General features: G+C 36.7%; 1 protein-coding gene across 7 annotated transcripts in view; it reads right to left on the bottom strand.

The window, feature by feature from the left end:
• SPAG1 (sperm associated antigen 1) overlaps window positions 1-13643 on the bottom strand; it is an 83441-nt gene extending 69798 nt beyond the window's left edge. For 2 of the 7 annotated variants that reach the window (XM_079102650.1, XM_079102653.1), the window contains exons 1-2: window positions 9955-13643; window positions 7700-7841 (exon numbers count right to left, since the gene is read on the bottom strand). In XM_079102650.1, the coding sequence (XP_078958776.1) occupies window positions 7700-7841; window positions 9955-10162 (350 nt within the window). In that variant the 5' untranslated portion in view covers window positions 10163-13643. Of the gene's footprint in view, window positions 1-1871; window positions 1998-5931; window positions 6092-7699; window positions 7842-9954 lie in introns of those variants that run through there. The other 5 variants (XM_079102648.1, XM_079102649.1, XM_079102651.1 and 2 more) reach the window with 5 other exon arrangements.
• Window positions 13644-13704: the final 61 nt, after the last annotated feature.

The following is a 13704-nucleotide window of genomic DNA, read 5'->3' as shown; positions in this document are numbered from 1 at the left end:
CCCATAGGTTTTAAAGGGAGCATGGTCCTGCCGATACCTTGATTTTGCACTGATTTCTGGCCTCCAGAACTATGAAAGAATATATTTCTCTTGATTTACTTTATATTTGTGTTACTTTATTAGAACAGCCCTAGGAAACTAATACAGGCTTAATTTTAAAAGGCACTGATTAAATTCATGTGGCTCTCCAATACCTACCTGTGATAAAGAATTCCTCTTGAGGAATTTTTAAAAAATGAACATGAATTGATTTAATTGTGGTATTCATTACACTGTGTATGTGTATAACCATCATGTTAAATATACAATATGCATTTTTAAATTATAACTCAATAAAGAAAAAATTTAATAAATGAAAAGAATGGACATCAATAAGAGTCTGAAGACATAAACCATATACTAAACAATATATTTCTATATTGTACGAAGAGGTAACACTCTTTGTCTCAGAAAGACTGGAACATGTGCTCTTTCCACATGTTCCCACAGCACCCAGTAATTACTGTCCTCATCCATATCATAGTGTCAGTGGGGTTCACACTTTTTGGTCTCATGATGCTTTCACACTTCTGAAAATTATTGGTCATTTGGAGTTATGCAGAGCTTCCAAACATTCACAAATCTCATTATACAATTTAAAAAACACATTTTTAGGGCTGGGGAGGTAACTCAGCTGGTAGAGTGCTTGCCTCGCAAGCACAAGGCCCTGAGTTCGATCCCCAGTACCGCAAAAAAAAAAAAAAAAAAAAAAAAAAAAAAAAAACCACATATTTTTAATATCCCTACAGTATTCGTAATTCTTTGAAATAAAACTAAATAAAGCTAAATAAAACTTATAGGTGGCCATTCACTTGGAATGAGCTCCTACACTAGGCCCCAAGAGATCAAAACAAAATGGAGTAATTTATGCTAAAAATCCAGATGACCAAATGGAATCTAAGTTATCAAACCTTTCATGCTGTTTTCTATTTTAAATAAACATAATCCCATACATCATTATATAAAAAATAAAATAATGAAAATATGAATTAATCAATATAGATGGTAACAGTCTTTGTTACCTGTGCAATTTGTAGTATGAAGTAAAGTCCAGAAAGGTAAATTATCAGCGAGCATAATGATAAAGAGCTATGGATGTTTTAAAAATAAAATCAAGGATTCAAAGAAAAGACAAAAATAACAAGAATGAGTTAACCCAGAATGAAAAGACTCGGGTAGCCATCCTTTCAGACACAATAAGATCAGCCAAATGCCAAGAGGCCCAGTTTCAACTTGAGCTTGAGTAGATGGAATTAGAACCCCCAATGTTCCTTCTCTATGAAACCACAGGTTAAAAAGGAGAGATCTATGTGACAAAACAAGGACCAACCAAAAAGAAAGGGGGATAAAAGGAAAACAAAACAAGACAAAACACTAAACAGGAATGACATCTATGAACTTGAAAGTACCTGCTTAATATTTTTAAATTACTAGTTAATTAAATGACATAATAAGATAATCCTCTTTACCTCTACTGGATATATACAATTGTTCCCTAAAAATCTCACACCTTGAAAGGGACCTTATATGCTAGTAAAACTAGTCAGAGTAAGAGAGAAAACAGAAAAAAAAAAAAAAAAAAAAGGGTGGGTGGGTGGGAGGAAGGCAGTAAATCCAAGATGCAAGTCCTCAAAGGAAAACGCTCTTTCAGTTTGATCTCTAAGTGATGAGATATGGAATACTGAAGATATCAGACACACCAGCTGAAAACGTCTCCAGTTCTCCGGGAGGACATCGCACACTGGTTTTTCTGCTTAGACTGGGATAGTTCCTTAAGCAACAACCACTACTGTCTCCACCTACCAGCTCTACCCCACAACAAAAATGTCTACCTGGCCAACAGGAAGACAGCTGCTAGAACCACGAACTGGAGGCAAATGATCTTTCATTCCTGGAAATGTTTCCATTCCATGAAAATGCATTCTATTTTCTTCTCTTTTAATTTCTGATACCCAACTCTGATAAGAATGGAGAAAAAGAAGGTAAACATAGAGTTTGAAATAACTAACCAGGCATTATAAAGAACCATATATCATAGTTTTTCTTTTTTTCTTTTTTTTTTTTGGCAGGAGGGTGGTACCAGGGATTGAACCCAGGGACAACCACTGAGCCACATCCCCAGTCCATTTTTTATTTTGAGAAAAGGCCTCACTAAGTTGCTGAGGCTGGCTTTTGAACTTGCAGTCCTTCTGCCTCAGTCTCCCAAACTGCTGGGATTACAGGTGTGGGAACACCTTTTCTACTTTCTTTATAATTGTGGTAAATAAATATAACATTAAATTTACCTTCTTAACCATTTTTAGTATACAGTACAGTCCTATTAAGAGTATTCACATTGTTGTTTTCTGTCTTTCCTTTGTCTTGCGAGATCTTATTTATCATCCCTTCCAGAGAGCTTTTCCTGAACTTCCCAGTTGGTTTAAAAGTGCTCCTATCCCACTCATTAGAATAAAGATTGTCTGTCATCTATTGTCAGTTTCTCTCTTCATACTGTAAGCTCCCAGATGGCAGAGCCTTAGTCTTAACTTCATCTTTGCAATTCAGCGTCTAGCACATATTAGATTCTTAATGTTTACTGAACTGAATTATTAAGGTGCCAGGAAAAAAATTGAGGAAGAAATTTATTGTCTGTGAAATTCTAACATTTATTATTCATTCCAATATGTATATATTGAGAGCTCTAATATTGAGATAATCATAAATACTGCGATTCAGCAATAAACTATGTTATCTGTCCTAACCATATAAGGGAGTGGGAGTATGAGAAGGAGGCAAAGAGGAGAAATATGAGAAAAGGTAAAGCAATTTACAAAGAAGGGGAATTAAGAAGGAGGAAGGGAGTAAGATGCAATGGGGAAAGTGGCCAAGAAAGCATGGGAGAAAATTAGGGGAGAAGGTGACAACTCCAAAAGTGGTCAAGAGGAGAAAGGACACACTGGGGAAAGGGAAAATGGGGAGTTGTTTAATGGGCACAGGGTTTTAAGTCAGCAAGATGAATTCTGGAGAGTGGTCACACAACAATGTGAATATACTTAATTCTGCTGGATTACATTTTTAAAAAGATTAAGATTGGCTGGGGATGTAGCTCAGAGGTAGTACACTTGCTTAGCATGTATGAGGCCCTGGGTTCAACCCCCAGGACAATTAAAATTAAAAAAAAAAAAAAGCTAAGATGATCAATTTTATGTTATATGTACTGTATTACCAGTACATAAAATTTAATAACTGGGGTGATATAGATTGAACAAAAGAATTGAAATAAAAATATCAAAATTAACAGTAACATACAAGATGAAATATTTAGAAATAAATTAAAAATGCAAGAACTGTACACTGAAAATACAAGATATTTCTGTAAAAAATTAAAGAAGACCTGGACTGGGGGTGTAGCTCAGTGGTAGAACAGGTGCTTAGCATATGTAGGACCTGGGTTCAATCCCCAATACCATAAAATAAGTAAATAAAGAGAACAAAAAGGAATGGAGAAATGTGCAATGTGGATATGGATCGGAAACCTCAATGGTATTATCAGTTCTTCCACGATTGATCCACAGATTTAACACAATCTTAGTACAAACACAAGAAAGTTGTTTTGTATAACCTGATAAGCAAAAGACCTAGACTAGTCAAAACAACTTAGAAAAAGGAGGACAAGGCTGGAGGACTTGCACTACCTGATTTCAAGACTTCCTGTAAAAATACTATAATCAACAATGAAGTACTGGAATGAACATGACATTTAAAAGAGTGAAACAGAACAGGAGTCAGAAATAAACCTCTATGGGGTTTATTTCTGACTTTTGACAATGGTACCAAGAAGCCCCATGTGCAAAGGACCATCGTTCATTAAATGGTGCTTGAACACTTGAACAATATATATTACCTGTCAAATAAAATAGATCGTAGACCTAAATATAAGCATAAACAAAGATTTCTTAAATAGAACAAAATCCCAAACTATATATACTCCATTTATATATTATTTATCAAAATACATATTCTACTGTCATACATAAGAACAAATTAAAAGATAAAAATATTTTTAAAAATGATCTTGCCAAAATTAAAATCGTTTGCTCTTCCAAATACACTATTTAAAAAAGTAAGAAGGCAAGCCAAAGAGCATCAGAAAATAATTGCAAAACATATCTAGGGAGCTAGAGTTGTGGTTCAGTGGTAGAGCACCTGCCTGGCATGTGTGAGGCCCTGGGTTCGATGCTCAGCACCACATATAAATAAAGATCCATGAACAACTAAAAATATATTTAAAAAATTAAAAAACATATATAATAAAAGACACATACTTAAATTCAGCAATAAAAACACAAACGATCCAATTTTTAAATATTTATTTATATGTGTGCTTGTTTGTTTATTCGTACTAACCCAGGGACACTCTATCTCTGAGCTACACTGGGCCTTTTTTTTTTTTTTTTTGAGTGAAAGTCTTGCTAAGTTGCTGAGAGTCTTGCTAAGTTGCCCAAGCTGGCCTCTAACTTGCAATCCTCCTGCCTCAGCCTCCCAAGTTGCGGGGATTACAAGTGTGTGCTATCATACTTGGCTCCTATTTTTTTAATGGGCAAAGAATTTAAAAATATTTCAAAAAAGAAAATAAATGGATAGAAAATAACTATTATGGAAAGACAGTATCATTAGTCATGAGAGATATGCAAATTAAAATCATAATGAGATACCTAATAGAATGGCTAACATTAACAAAATTGACAATACTGAATAATGTTGATCAGGATGTACAGTAAACTGGAAATTTTAAACACTGTTGACAGGACTGCACAATGGTACAGCTACTTTAGAAAATATTTTGGCAGTATCTTCATCAACTGGTTAAGCGGATAAACAAACCCATGGGATGTTCATACAATTCAATATTACTCAATATTTACCTGCAACAACATAGATGAACCTCAGAAGCATTATGTTAAGTGAAAGAAGACAGACACAAAAGACAACATACCATGTGATTACATTTATCTAAAAGACTAAAATAGCAAACTATGCTGATGGCAACTCAGTGATCATCAGAGGCCAGGGCATGGGTGTGCAAACTGCAAAGAAGCAGAAGGAAACTTTTTGCAGTGATGGAAATGTTCTATATCATATACATTGGTAAGAAGTCAGGGAAATATACACTATATAATTGATTTTTTTTTTTCTTTTTGGAAGTGCTGGGGATCAAACCTAGGGCCGTGTGCACTAGCAAGTGCTCTACCATTACTGCTCCAAAGTCAGTAATTGAATATAAATTATACTCAATAAAACCGATTAAAATAAATCAGCAAACATACAAACTGGCCATTAATAAAAGAAGAAATTTAGTGACAGGTGAAAAAAATTCCACTTTACTATTAATCAAAAAGGAAACTCCTATAACTTTTCAACTATGAAAACTGATTAAAATCTATTACAGCATCCAGTGAAAAGTACCTGAAAATGGGCATCCTTATAATACACTGTCGGTGGGACAGAAAGAAGGTAAAACTTTTCTGAGAACAGAAATTTGACTCAAAAGCATGAAAAATCTTCATATCTTTTGCTCAAACAATTTGAATTGGAATAAGTTATCTGGCAGAAATCATCAGGAAAGTGTAAAAACGTCATAAACAAACATGTTTATATAGCACTATCTAGGGAAAATGATTAAATTATGATTCTTTTATAAGATAGAATATTATCCAGCTATTTAAATTGCATTTGCACACAAACAAAAATTATTTCTATGGTTGTAAGAAGTAAACAATACTTTCTAAATAATTACCACTAAAAGTCCTTTACTGATAAACAAGAAGCCTAGGATTTCAGATAAGTGAAGTATGTCTGGCATATATATGTTGTCAACTACAATATTTACCAAACACTGATGTTATTCTATACCTTTAAATCACCATCAATTTTTTCCCATTCTTCTTCTGTAAAACTGGAAGCTGTTGCTGCAGGCTTATCTTTCCTCAAAGCTCTGCTTTTAGGAGCCAAGTTTTTAAGGCGCTTTTCACAAAATTCTGTAAGTTCAGGATAATATCCTTCCTCACCAGACCTTTAAAATATTTACAATTTTAGAGTTAGATCTTGTCTACAGGATTTCTAAGCTGGGTTCTGTGGAGACCAGGTGTTCTGCAGAGATCTCAGGAGCTACACAAAGTTGAAGGCTGGTCTGCTGTCTCAACTAATAAAAACTCCATTTTTATTTGTTAATCTTTGGAGTGACTGAGGAAAAAAGAAACTCCAAAGAAAGTCAATTCCATTGCATTCTCTGTAAGTTTATCCCCTATTTAGCACACATATGTTCATTTTGTATATAAAGCAATTTTAAACATATACATGTAAATTCAATAGAAGCAGAAAAAGAATGTGGGTTTCCTTTTCAATGAGGAGTTTCTGTTCATAATTCAACTTTTTAAAAAAGAGAGGGGGATAGCAAAACATGGTGGAAAAACAGTTTAGATAAAACATCCTAACTGCGACCATTCAAGAAACAGAATGCCTTCCTTGAAGAACTAAGATCAAACATTTCTCCTTCTCCTGTAGGTCTGTTCACTCTTAAATTTCTAGAAAAATATAAATAAATCCCATTCCCAGATTAAAATTCTGAAAACAATTCTAAGTCAGTACAATGTAATTTAATTAGGTTATTCAGAGAATTTCTTGGAACTAACATTACAACTGTAACTTTCAAACTCTTTCATAAGTTTCTTATCAGTCCTTCCCCAAAAATAAATGACAATATTCTGCTGAGAAAAACAAAAAGGAAAACGATATGATTCTTCATCTTTTTACTTAAAAAATGATGAGGTGATTACATCAACTCTGACAGGAAGGACAGGAAGCTAAAGGTGATGAAGGAGGAAAAGGAATGAACAGAGTGAAGGAAGAGGATCAGAGGAAAGCAATGCAAGAACCACTGGAGAGCCAAAAGAATACTGTTGAGTCCTGCACAGGAGGGTTCATGCTCCACAGGTGACTTCTGCAACAGAGCTCTGTTCTCCAAATGAAAACACCTCAAGAAATTCAAAACAGGTGTCCCAGGTTGGTACTCCCTAGGGCAGTGTTTCTAGAAGTGGGTTCCTTGACCACCTGTCTGACAAGTAATTGGCTTGCTTATTTCTGTGTTCTACCCCTGTTTTCTTGAAGCAAAATCTTTGGGAAAGTGTCTTCAAATTTATAATTTTTAACAACCATATGTGATGTATGTTAAAATTTGATAAATCACCACCTATTCTAAGAAGATCATTATTCTGTTTTCTGATCTCACCTATGTACCTCCCCACCCTCCTTTGTTGTCAGAGAACAGAAGTAGAAAGTACCAAAGAACTCTGTTAAGCCAAGACCGGTGAGAAAAACTTACCTCCTAAGGGTAAGTACTTTCACAATTGCTTTACCTGTCCCTAGAAGATATGGAGGAAGCAAGAAAAATGCCCTCTTGGCTATCAATTAGCCTAAGTCTAATGCTGTAAGTAACTTTGCCAGAACCTTCCAAACTAACCATAGGATCAAAATCACTATTTTGGAACCCACCATAGGCAAAAGTAATCATCTCAATATTTGAAAATTTCCCCAATATTTCTATTGTTGCTTTAACTTTTAGAAGGTCACAACATAATTAAAACTGGCATAATGAAGCCTGAAATGATTTTTAAATGCTTACCTGAGCACACAAAGAATTTTTTCCAGGTGTTTAACATCTGAACATTTTTCAATATATTTGAAATCCAAATGTTCAATGGGAATTTTAAATGTTTTTGTTGTTCCAAAGCCCCACAATGATGGATAATCTTTGGAGGTCATGGCTGAAATATAATATAGGAAAACAAATGTGAAGCTAACATGTATAATAATGCTCAATTTGGATAGTAGTAACCATTTGGACACTCCTAGAGAAAAGGAGGTGGAGTGTCTTTTCCAAAGAGGAAGGCTACTCATTTTGAACTGTCTTCCTTACAACAACAGCTAACATTTACAGAGCTAAATTACTATGTGCTACACATGGATTCTCTCACTTAATCTTTACTTAAGCAAAGCTAGGACACAATGACAAAGCAGGTGTTGGTGCTCAAAATTCTGTCTGTTAACATCCCAAACACCCTTTGTGACTCAATGCAAACATAAGTAATATCCTTTCTGTAGTTTTTTCCATTTCCATTTCTTGCCTCTTTATATTCCCACCACTACCATTCACTCCTGTCAATGAACACCTCCTAGCACTGTGTTCTAAAACACTTTGTACATTACTCTCACAGAATATAACACATGGTTTAATGTTTCTTTGTCTTCCTTTCCAGATTGTGAGGGAGCTTACTTGTCCTCATAGCTCTAGGACTAATACAAGTAGTGCTATGTACATACACCTTAAGAAAGACTTTCTGAATTGAATTGGAAATAAGGAGTCCTTGGACACTCTCACAGATAATACAGCTGCTAATGATGAGATACTAAAAATAGCAACAAATGCTTAGTTCTTAATGTGTGCTGGGCAACATTCTAAGTGTATGGACATACTGTACCTGTATTTCCTCATTTAATCCTTCAATTACTATGTCAGGTAGGTTTTATTTTATGTAAAGAGCAATAATATCAGTTAACATTTATGGAGTTAAATTACCATGTACCCTTGATTATCTTACTTAATCTTTAAAACCACTCTCATGATGCACCGTTAATAACTACTCCCAGAGCTGGGAATGTGACAGCTTAATGGTAGAGTGCTTGCCCAGCATGTGTGAAGGCCTGGGTTCAATCCCCAAAACCACAAAAAATAAATATAACAATAATCACTCCCATTTTACAGATAAACAAGTTGACAAGTGAATTGAAGATATGAATCTGAGTAGGCTAACTACTGAGTCCACATACTTAAACATCCTAAAAATGCTTTTCAAACTGCAGATGTCAACTCATGAAATTAGAAAGGAATCAATATTGATACATGAGATAGAAACGAATTTTAAAAAGTACTACCTGGAATACAACACTTAAGTATTATTTTATGAAAAATTTTATTTCATGTCTATGTAAATGAAAATTATGTGCAAAATAAATGCACATAGTTGCAAAACAAAATATATTAGATGTCACTTTAAAAAAAAAACACTGCACCAAAACCATTTTAAAAACAAATAGTTTTAATTTATAAAAGTATTTCCTTCAGCGTGACTTCCTTCTGGTTCATAGACACTTTTTCAGTTTTGTTTTTTTGTTTTTTGTTTTTTTTTCTGTAGGATACACGTTCTCAAGATTACTAAATGTTCTTAAGTTCTGAAAAGCAAGATACTTTATTTGCTCTCTTAAGAACTTTCACATCTTTGCAGATTTTGTCTTCGATTAGGAAAATCTTTGGTCCTAGCTGGATTTAATTTCTTCTTCGTCGTCATGACCCACATCCACTTCCCACATTTCCTAATCAGTTTATGCGTAACACCTCCAGTGCAAACGGCCATGGACTAGTGGAAACCCTGGCAACGCGAAAAACCTGGGCATGTCCCACCAGGCCGACAGCCCCCTGGCAGCTGGAGACCGAAAGGAAATGGCATCCTCCAGCCATGGCAACGGTTTCTATGTACGCGCGGCCTGAGCGCACATGATTAGGGTCTGGTCCTGGAGCTCTACGACCTACAAACCGTCTTAAGTCGCTGCCCAGTCCCTGGCTTTGACCACCAGGGTTGAAGTTCCTGGCCAACCCCAAGAACTCCAGTCCTGAGATCCCGCACCAGCATCCCCCATCACGCGTGGCGGCCTGGAAAGCACCGCGTTTGTTCCCCGGGACCAGCAGTACGTTCATCCCTCCCGCACGCTCCTTACTCTAGTGTGAGAGGGAATTTCGTTCTCTGCCTCCGTCATTCTGTCCCACTCCGGGGCGAAGGGCTGTGATGAGATGTACGTTATACCTGATCGGCAGGTACTCACCAGCATTCACCAGGGTCTCAGACTCGGCACTTTTCGGAGTACAGGGCCGCCGCGGCAATCCAGCGCTACAGGAGGGGCGTGTCGCTGCCGCAGCTGCGCCCCAAGGGCTAGGGGCGGACCGCCGGGAGGCGGAGATCAGGTTCTGTGCAGTGATTGGCTGCCCTGCACCTGCCACCCCGCCGATTGGCCTTACAGCGCCAAGCTTCATCCCCCTCACCCTTTAGAGCAGGAGTTAAAGCGTGAAGTTTTTTAGGATCCTCTCCTGTTTCTTAGAGTTAAAACGCTGTTACTGCTATTATACTGGACTGCTACACTTCTAAGTTCAATTGATATCTTCTACTACTTAACTATAAAAACATAACTAAAAATTCAGAGTCTGCATTGCAACCTATTATATCCACCCCTTAAAACAAGAATAAACCAGACTAGATTCCCTTTTTTATGCATTCCATTTTCTGGGTGCTGGCTGAGTCAGGAACCCTAATGGGTGCTGGTATGAAAAGGTTAATAAGACATAATACAATTCAGATTAATAAAACAATAGAAATCATTTGTGGAGAAACGTTAAAATAAATTTCAGACTAGTTAAAATGAACAATGCACCTAGTACAGTGTGTAGCTCATGAGGAATTCAATAAATTGTTTCTCTTTCCTTTTGCACTTAAAGACCTACAGTCTGTTAGCATGGACTGTTAGTGGTAAAAATTCTAATACTAAACCTTTGATTTTATATTATATATAATTGTTTCCATTGCCAGTGCTAAAGAATATTAAACTTGCATGTTTATAGGCAGCCTCCAACTTTACAATAATTCACAAGTTGACTTGTCATGGGGAACAGCATCACATGTTCCAGATCCTGGGAAGTCATTTCACACCAGTCAGCAAACTCCAAAATTATGCCCTAAAACTGGCATGGTGGTATACACTTGCAATTTCAGAGCAACTTATAGAGACACTGTCTCAAAATAAAAAGAACCAGGGATGTGGCTCAGTGGTTAAGTACAGCTGGGTTCAATCTCTGATACCAAAAAAAAAAAAATCCCAAAAATTATGCCCTAAGTCATACTCAGCTCACTGCAGCTTTACGTCATTGTATTTCCAGCAGAGGAAAAAAAAAAAAAAAAATCCTTTAAGTATCTGGGGAATGGTTTTAATTCACATGCCTAATTTTTTTCTTCTGGTTATAATTAAGTATAAATGCATGCAGAGTAAACAAGCAGAATAAAAAGCAAAAGGAAAGACTACATAAGAAAATGAAAATCACCACTACAAACTTCAGAGATTAAATTACATCCAAGAAACAAGGAGACAGATATGCCTGATAAGCTCATATAGCCAGCTAACACTGGGCAATATGGGTATTTGGACCCAAAGTCTTACACAGAATCCCATACTGAGGTCTTCACTATCCAATCCATCAATGTGTTCTATTTTCTCAACTTCAAAGCATGTCCCATAATCAGCTACTTCTCACTCCCTACAGCTACCACCCCAGCCTAGTCATTTTCACTGGCATTAACTACTATAGATGGTCTTGCAGTATTTCCTCCACTTCAACTGTCCTTATATAATCCATTCTCACACAAAAGTCTGCATAATTTTTTAAGTCTTATGTCACTCTTTTGCTTGCTGTCCCAGTGACTTCCCATCACAACTTAAATGAACTGGCCTCTGCCCACCTCTGCAACCTCACCTTTCTTTTAAAAGACACATATATTCGGCATCATGATCAGACTAACATTTAGCAATTAACAGCATGGGTGCAAAAAATAAAAAGTCTACATTAAAACCTTTATTGGAATGCTTTACATTTTCCACAGAACAGAAACTAAAATAAGCGTTACCCAATTAGTCACAAATGCAGTTCTCAAGGGTTTTTTTTGCCCATATACACGAGTACTGTCTAAATCAGGTCTTCATTGTAGGCCCTGTCACCACTGTGCCTGGCTGAGTTCACAAATCTGTAGCTGTAATTTCCCTGTCACTTCTCTGGCCCTCCTGTCTTGCTAAGCTTGGTTTCCTGGCAGTAGTAACACCTTCTACCACTGTCATAGCTACTGCTGCTGTTGAAACCACCAGAGCCATGCTGGTTTTGTGTTTTGACAAAGTATTGGCCTCTAACACCGTAAGGTCCACACCTCCTGCCTCCAGTTTCCACCCTTAATGGGTCCAAAATCATTGTAGCTTCCACCACCTCCAAAACTGTTTCCATCATTACTAAATCCACTGTAGCTATCCCTGCTGCCACCATATCCACCACCACCAGTTGCGAACAAAGCCACCATGGCCAGTTTTCTCCACAAAATTGTCATTTCTACCAAAACCACCTCTACAACCACCACCAATGTTTCCCGAACCACTTCAATCTCTTTGACTACAAGAAGCACTAGCCATCTCTTGCTTTGACAGGGCTTTTAGACTTTTACAATTTACTGAATTCCTCATGAGCTACACACTGTACTAGGTGCATTGTTCATTTTAACTAGTCTGAAATTTATTTTAACGTTTCTCCACAAATGATTTCTATTGTTTTATTAATCTGAATTGTATTATGTCTTATTAACCTTTTCATACCAGCACCCATTAGGGTTCCTGACTCAGCCAGCACCCAGAAAACGGAAGCCCTTTTGACATTTCACAGCTGTGGCCATTCACAGTATGGTTTTTCTGAATGACAATCTTAGACACAGTATCAAGGTCATCAAAAGTTACAAAAGCACAGGCCCTCTTCTTTCCACTGTCTCAGTCAGTCATGATTTCAATAACTTCAATTTTCCCAAACTGTTCATAATAATCTCATAGGTGACATTCCTCAGTGTCTTCTATAATGCCACCAACAAAGATCATTTTCATAGTTAAGTGGGCCCCTGGTCTGAGAATCTTCTCTTGGGACAGATCACTGGTTCCAAAACTCTTCCACCTACCTTGGTCTTGCATTCATGGCTGCATCCATTTCCTCCACAGTGGCATAAGTGACAAACCCAAAGACCCTGGAGCACTTGGTGTCTGGGTCTCTCATTAACACACAGTCCATGAGTGTTCCCCATTATTCAAATTGGCTCATCAGTTTCAGCTCACGTCTTTGATGAATAGCTTCTGCAGATGTTTGGACTCTTTAGGGGACTCTGATTTAGACATGATGGCAGTAGGAAGAGAGACTTCAACAACACTTTCTTGGTGGTGTCCATGGGCAAAAATGCAACCTCATCTTTTCCCACTATCTCACTGGTGAAGTTTAAGTCACACAGGCTTCATTTTGAAGTGGAAACGAGACAAGTTCACATTCTGCCCCAGAGCTTTTACACAGGCTGTTTCCCCTAATCCAGTAATGCTCCTAATCTTTCAGTCTTCTACTCAAAGTAACTACTCCACCTTGATAAATTGTCTATATAGAACACATTTCAGAAGGGTAGACATGCATATGTGAAGCAACTTGTTTTCACACATTCTTAATCATTCTTTCATGTATTCACTTCTGATTTTACCTATTATTTTTTAATTCTTTGTGTCTTTATACTGAGAGCAAGTAGACTAGTTTAATCTGTACCAAATAATGCTAGGGAATTTACCAATAGTTCACAACAGAGAATTGTGGTTTCCAAGGAACTTATTTAATTAAAATTTTATAGAACTCTAGAAACCAACATTTCTAACAAGCCTCTGATTAAAGTGTGATCTTGGGAAGCAATTTTAACTTTCATTTTCTGTCAGATCACATAATAAAATAAAATTAAATGATTTAATTAA

Source organism: Sciurus vulgaris (genome assembly GCF_902686455.1).
Source record: "Sciurus vulgaris genome assembly, chromosome: 1".
NCBI classification, from domain to species: domain Eukaryota; kingdom Metazoa; phylum Chordata; class Mammalia; order Rodentia; family Sciuridae; genus Sciurus; species Sciurus vulgaris.
Note: the sequence above shows the minus strand (reverse complement) of the source record. Positions and strands in the feature narration are given on the sequence as shown.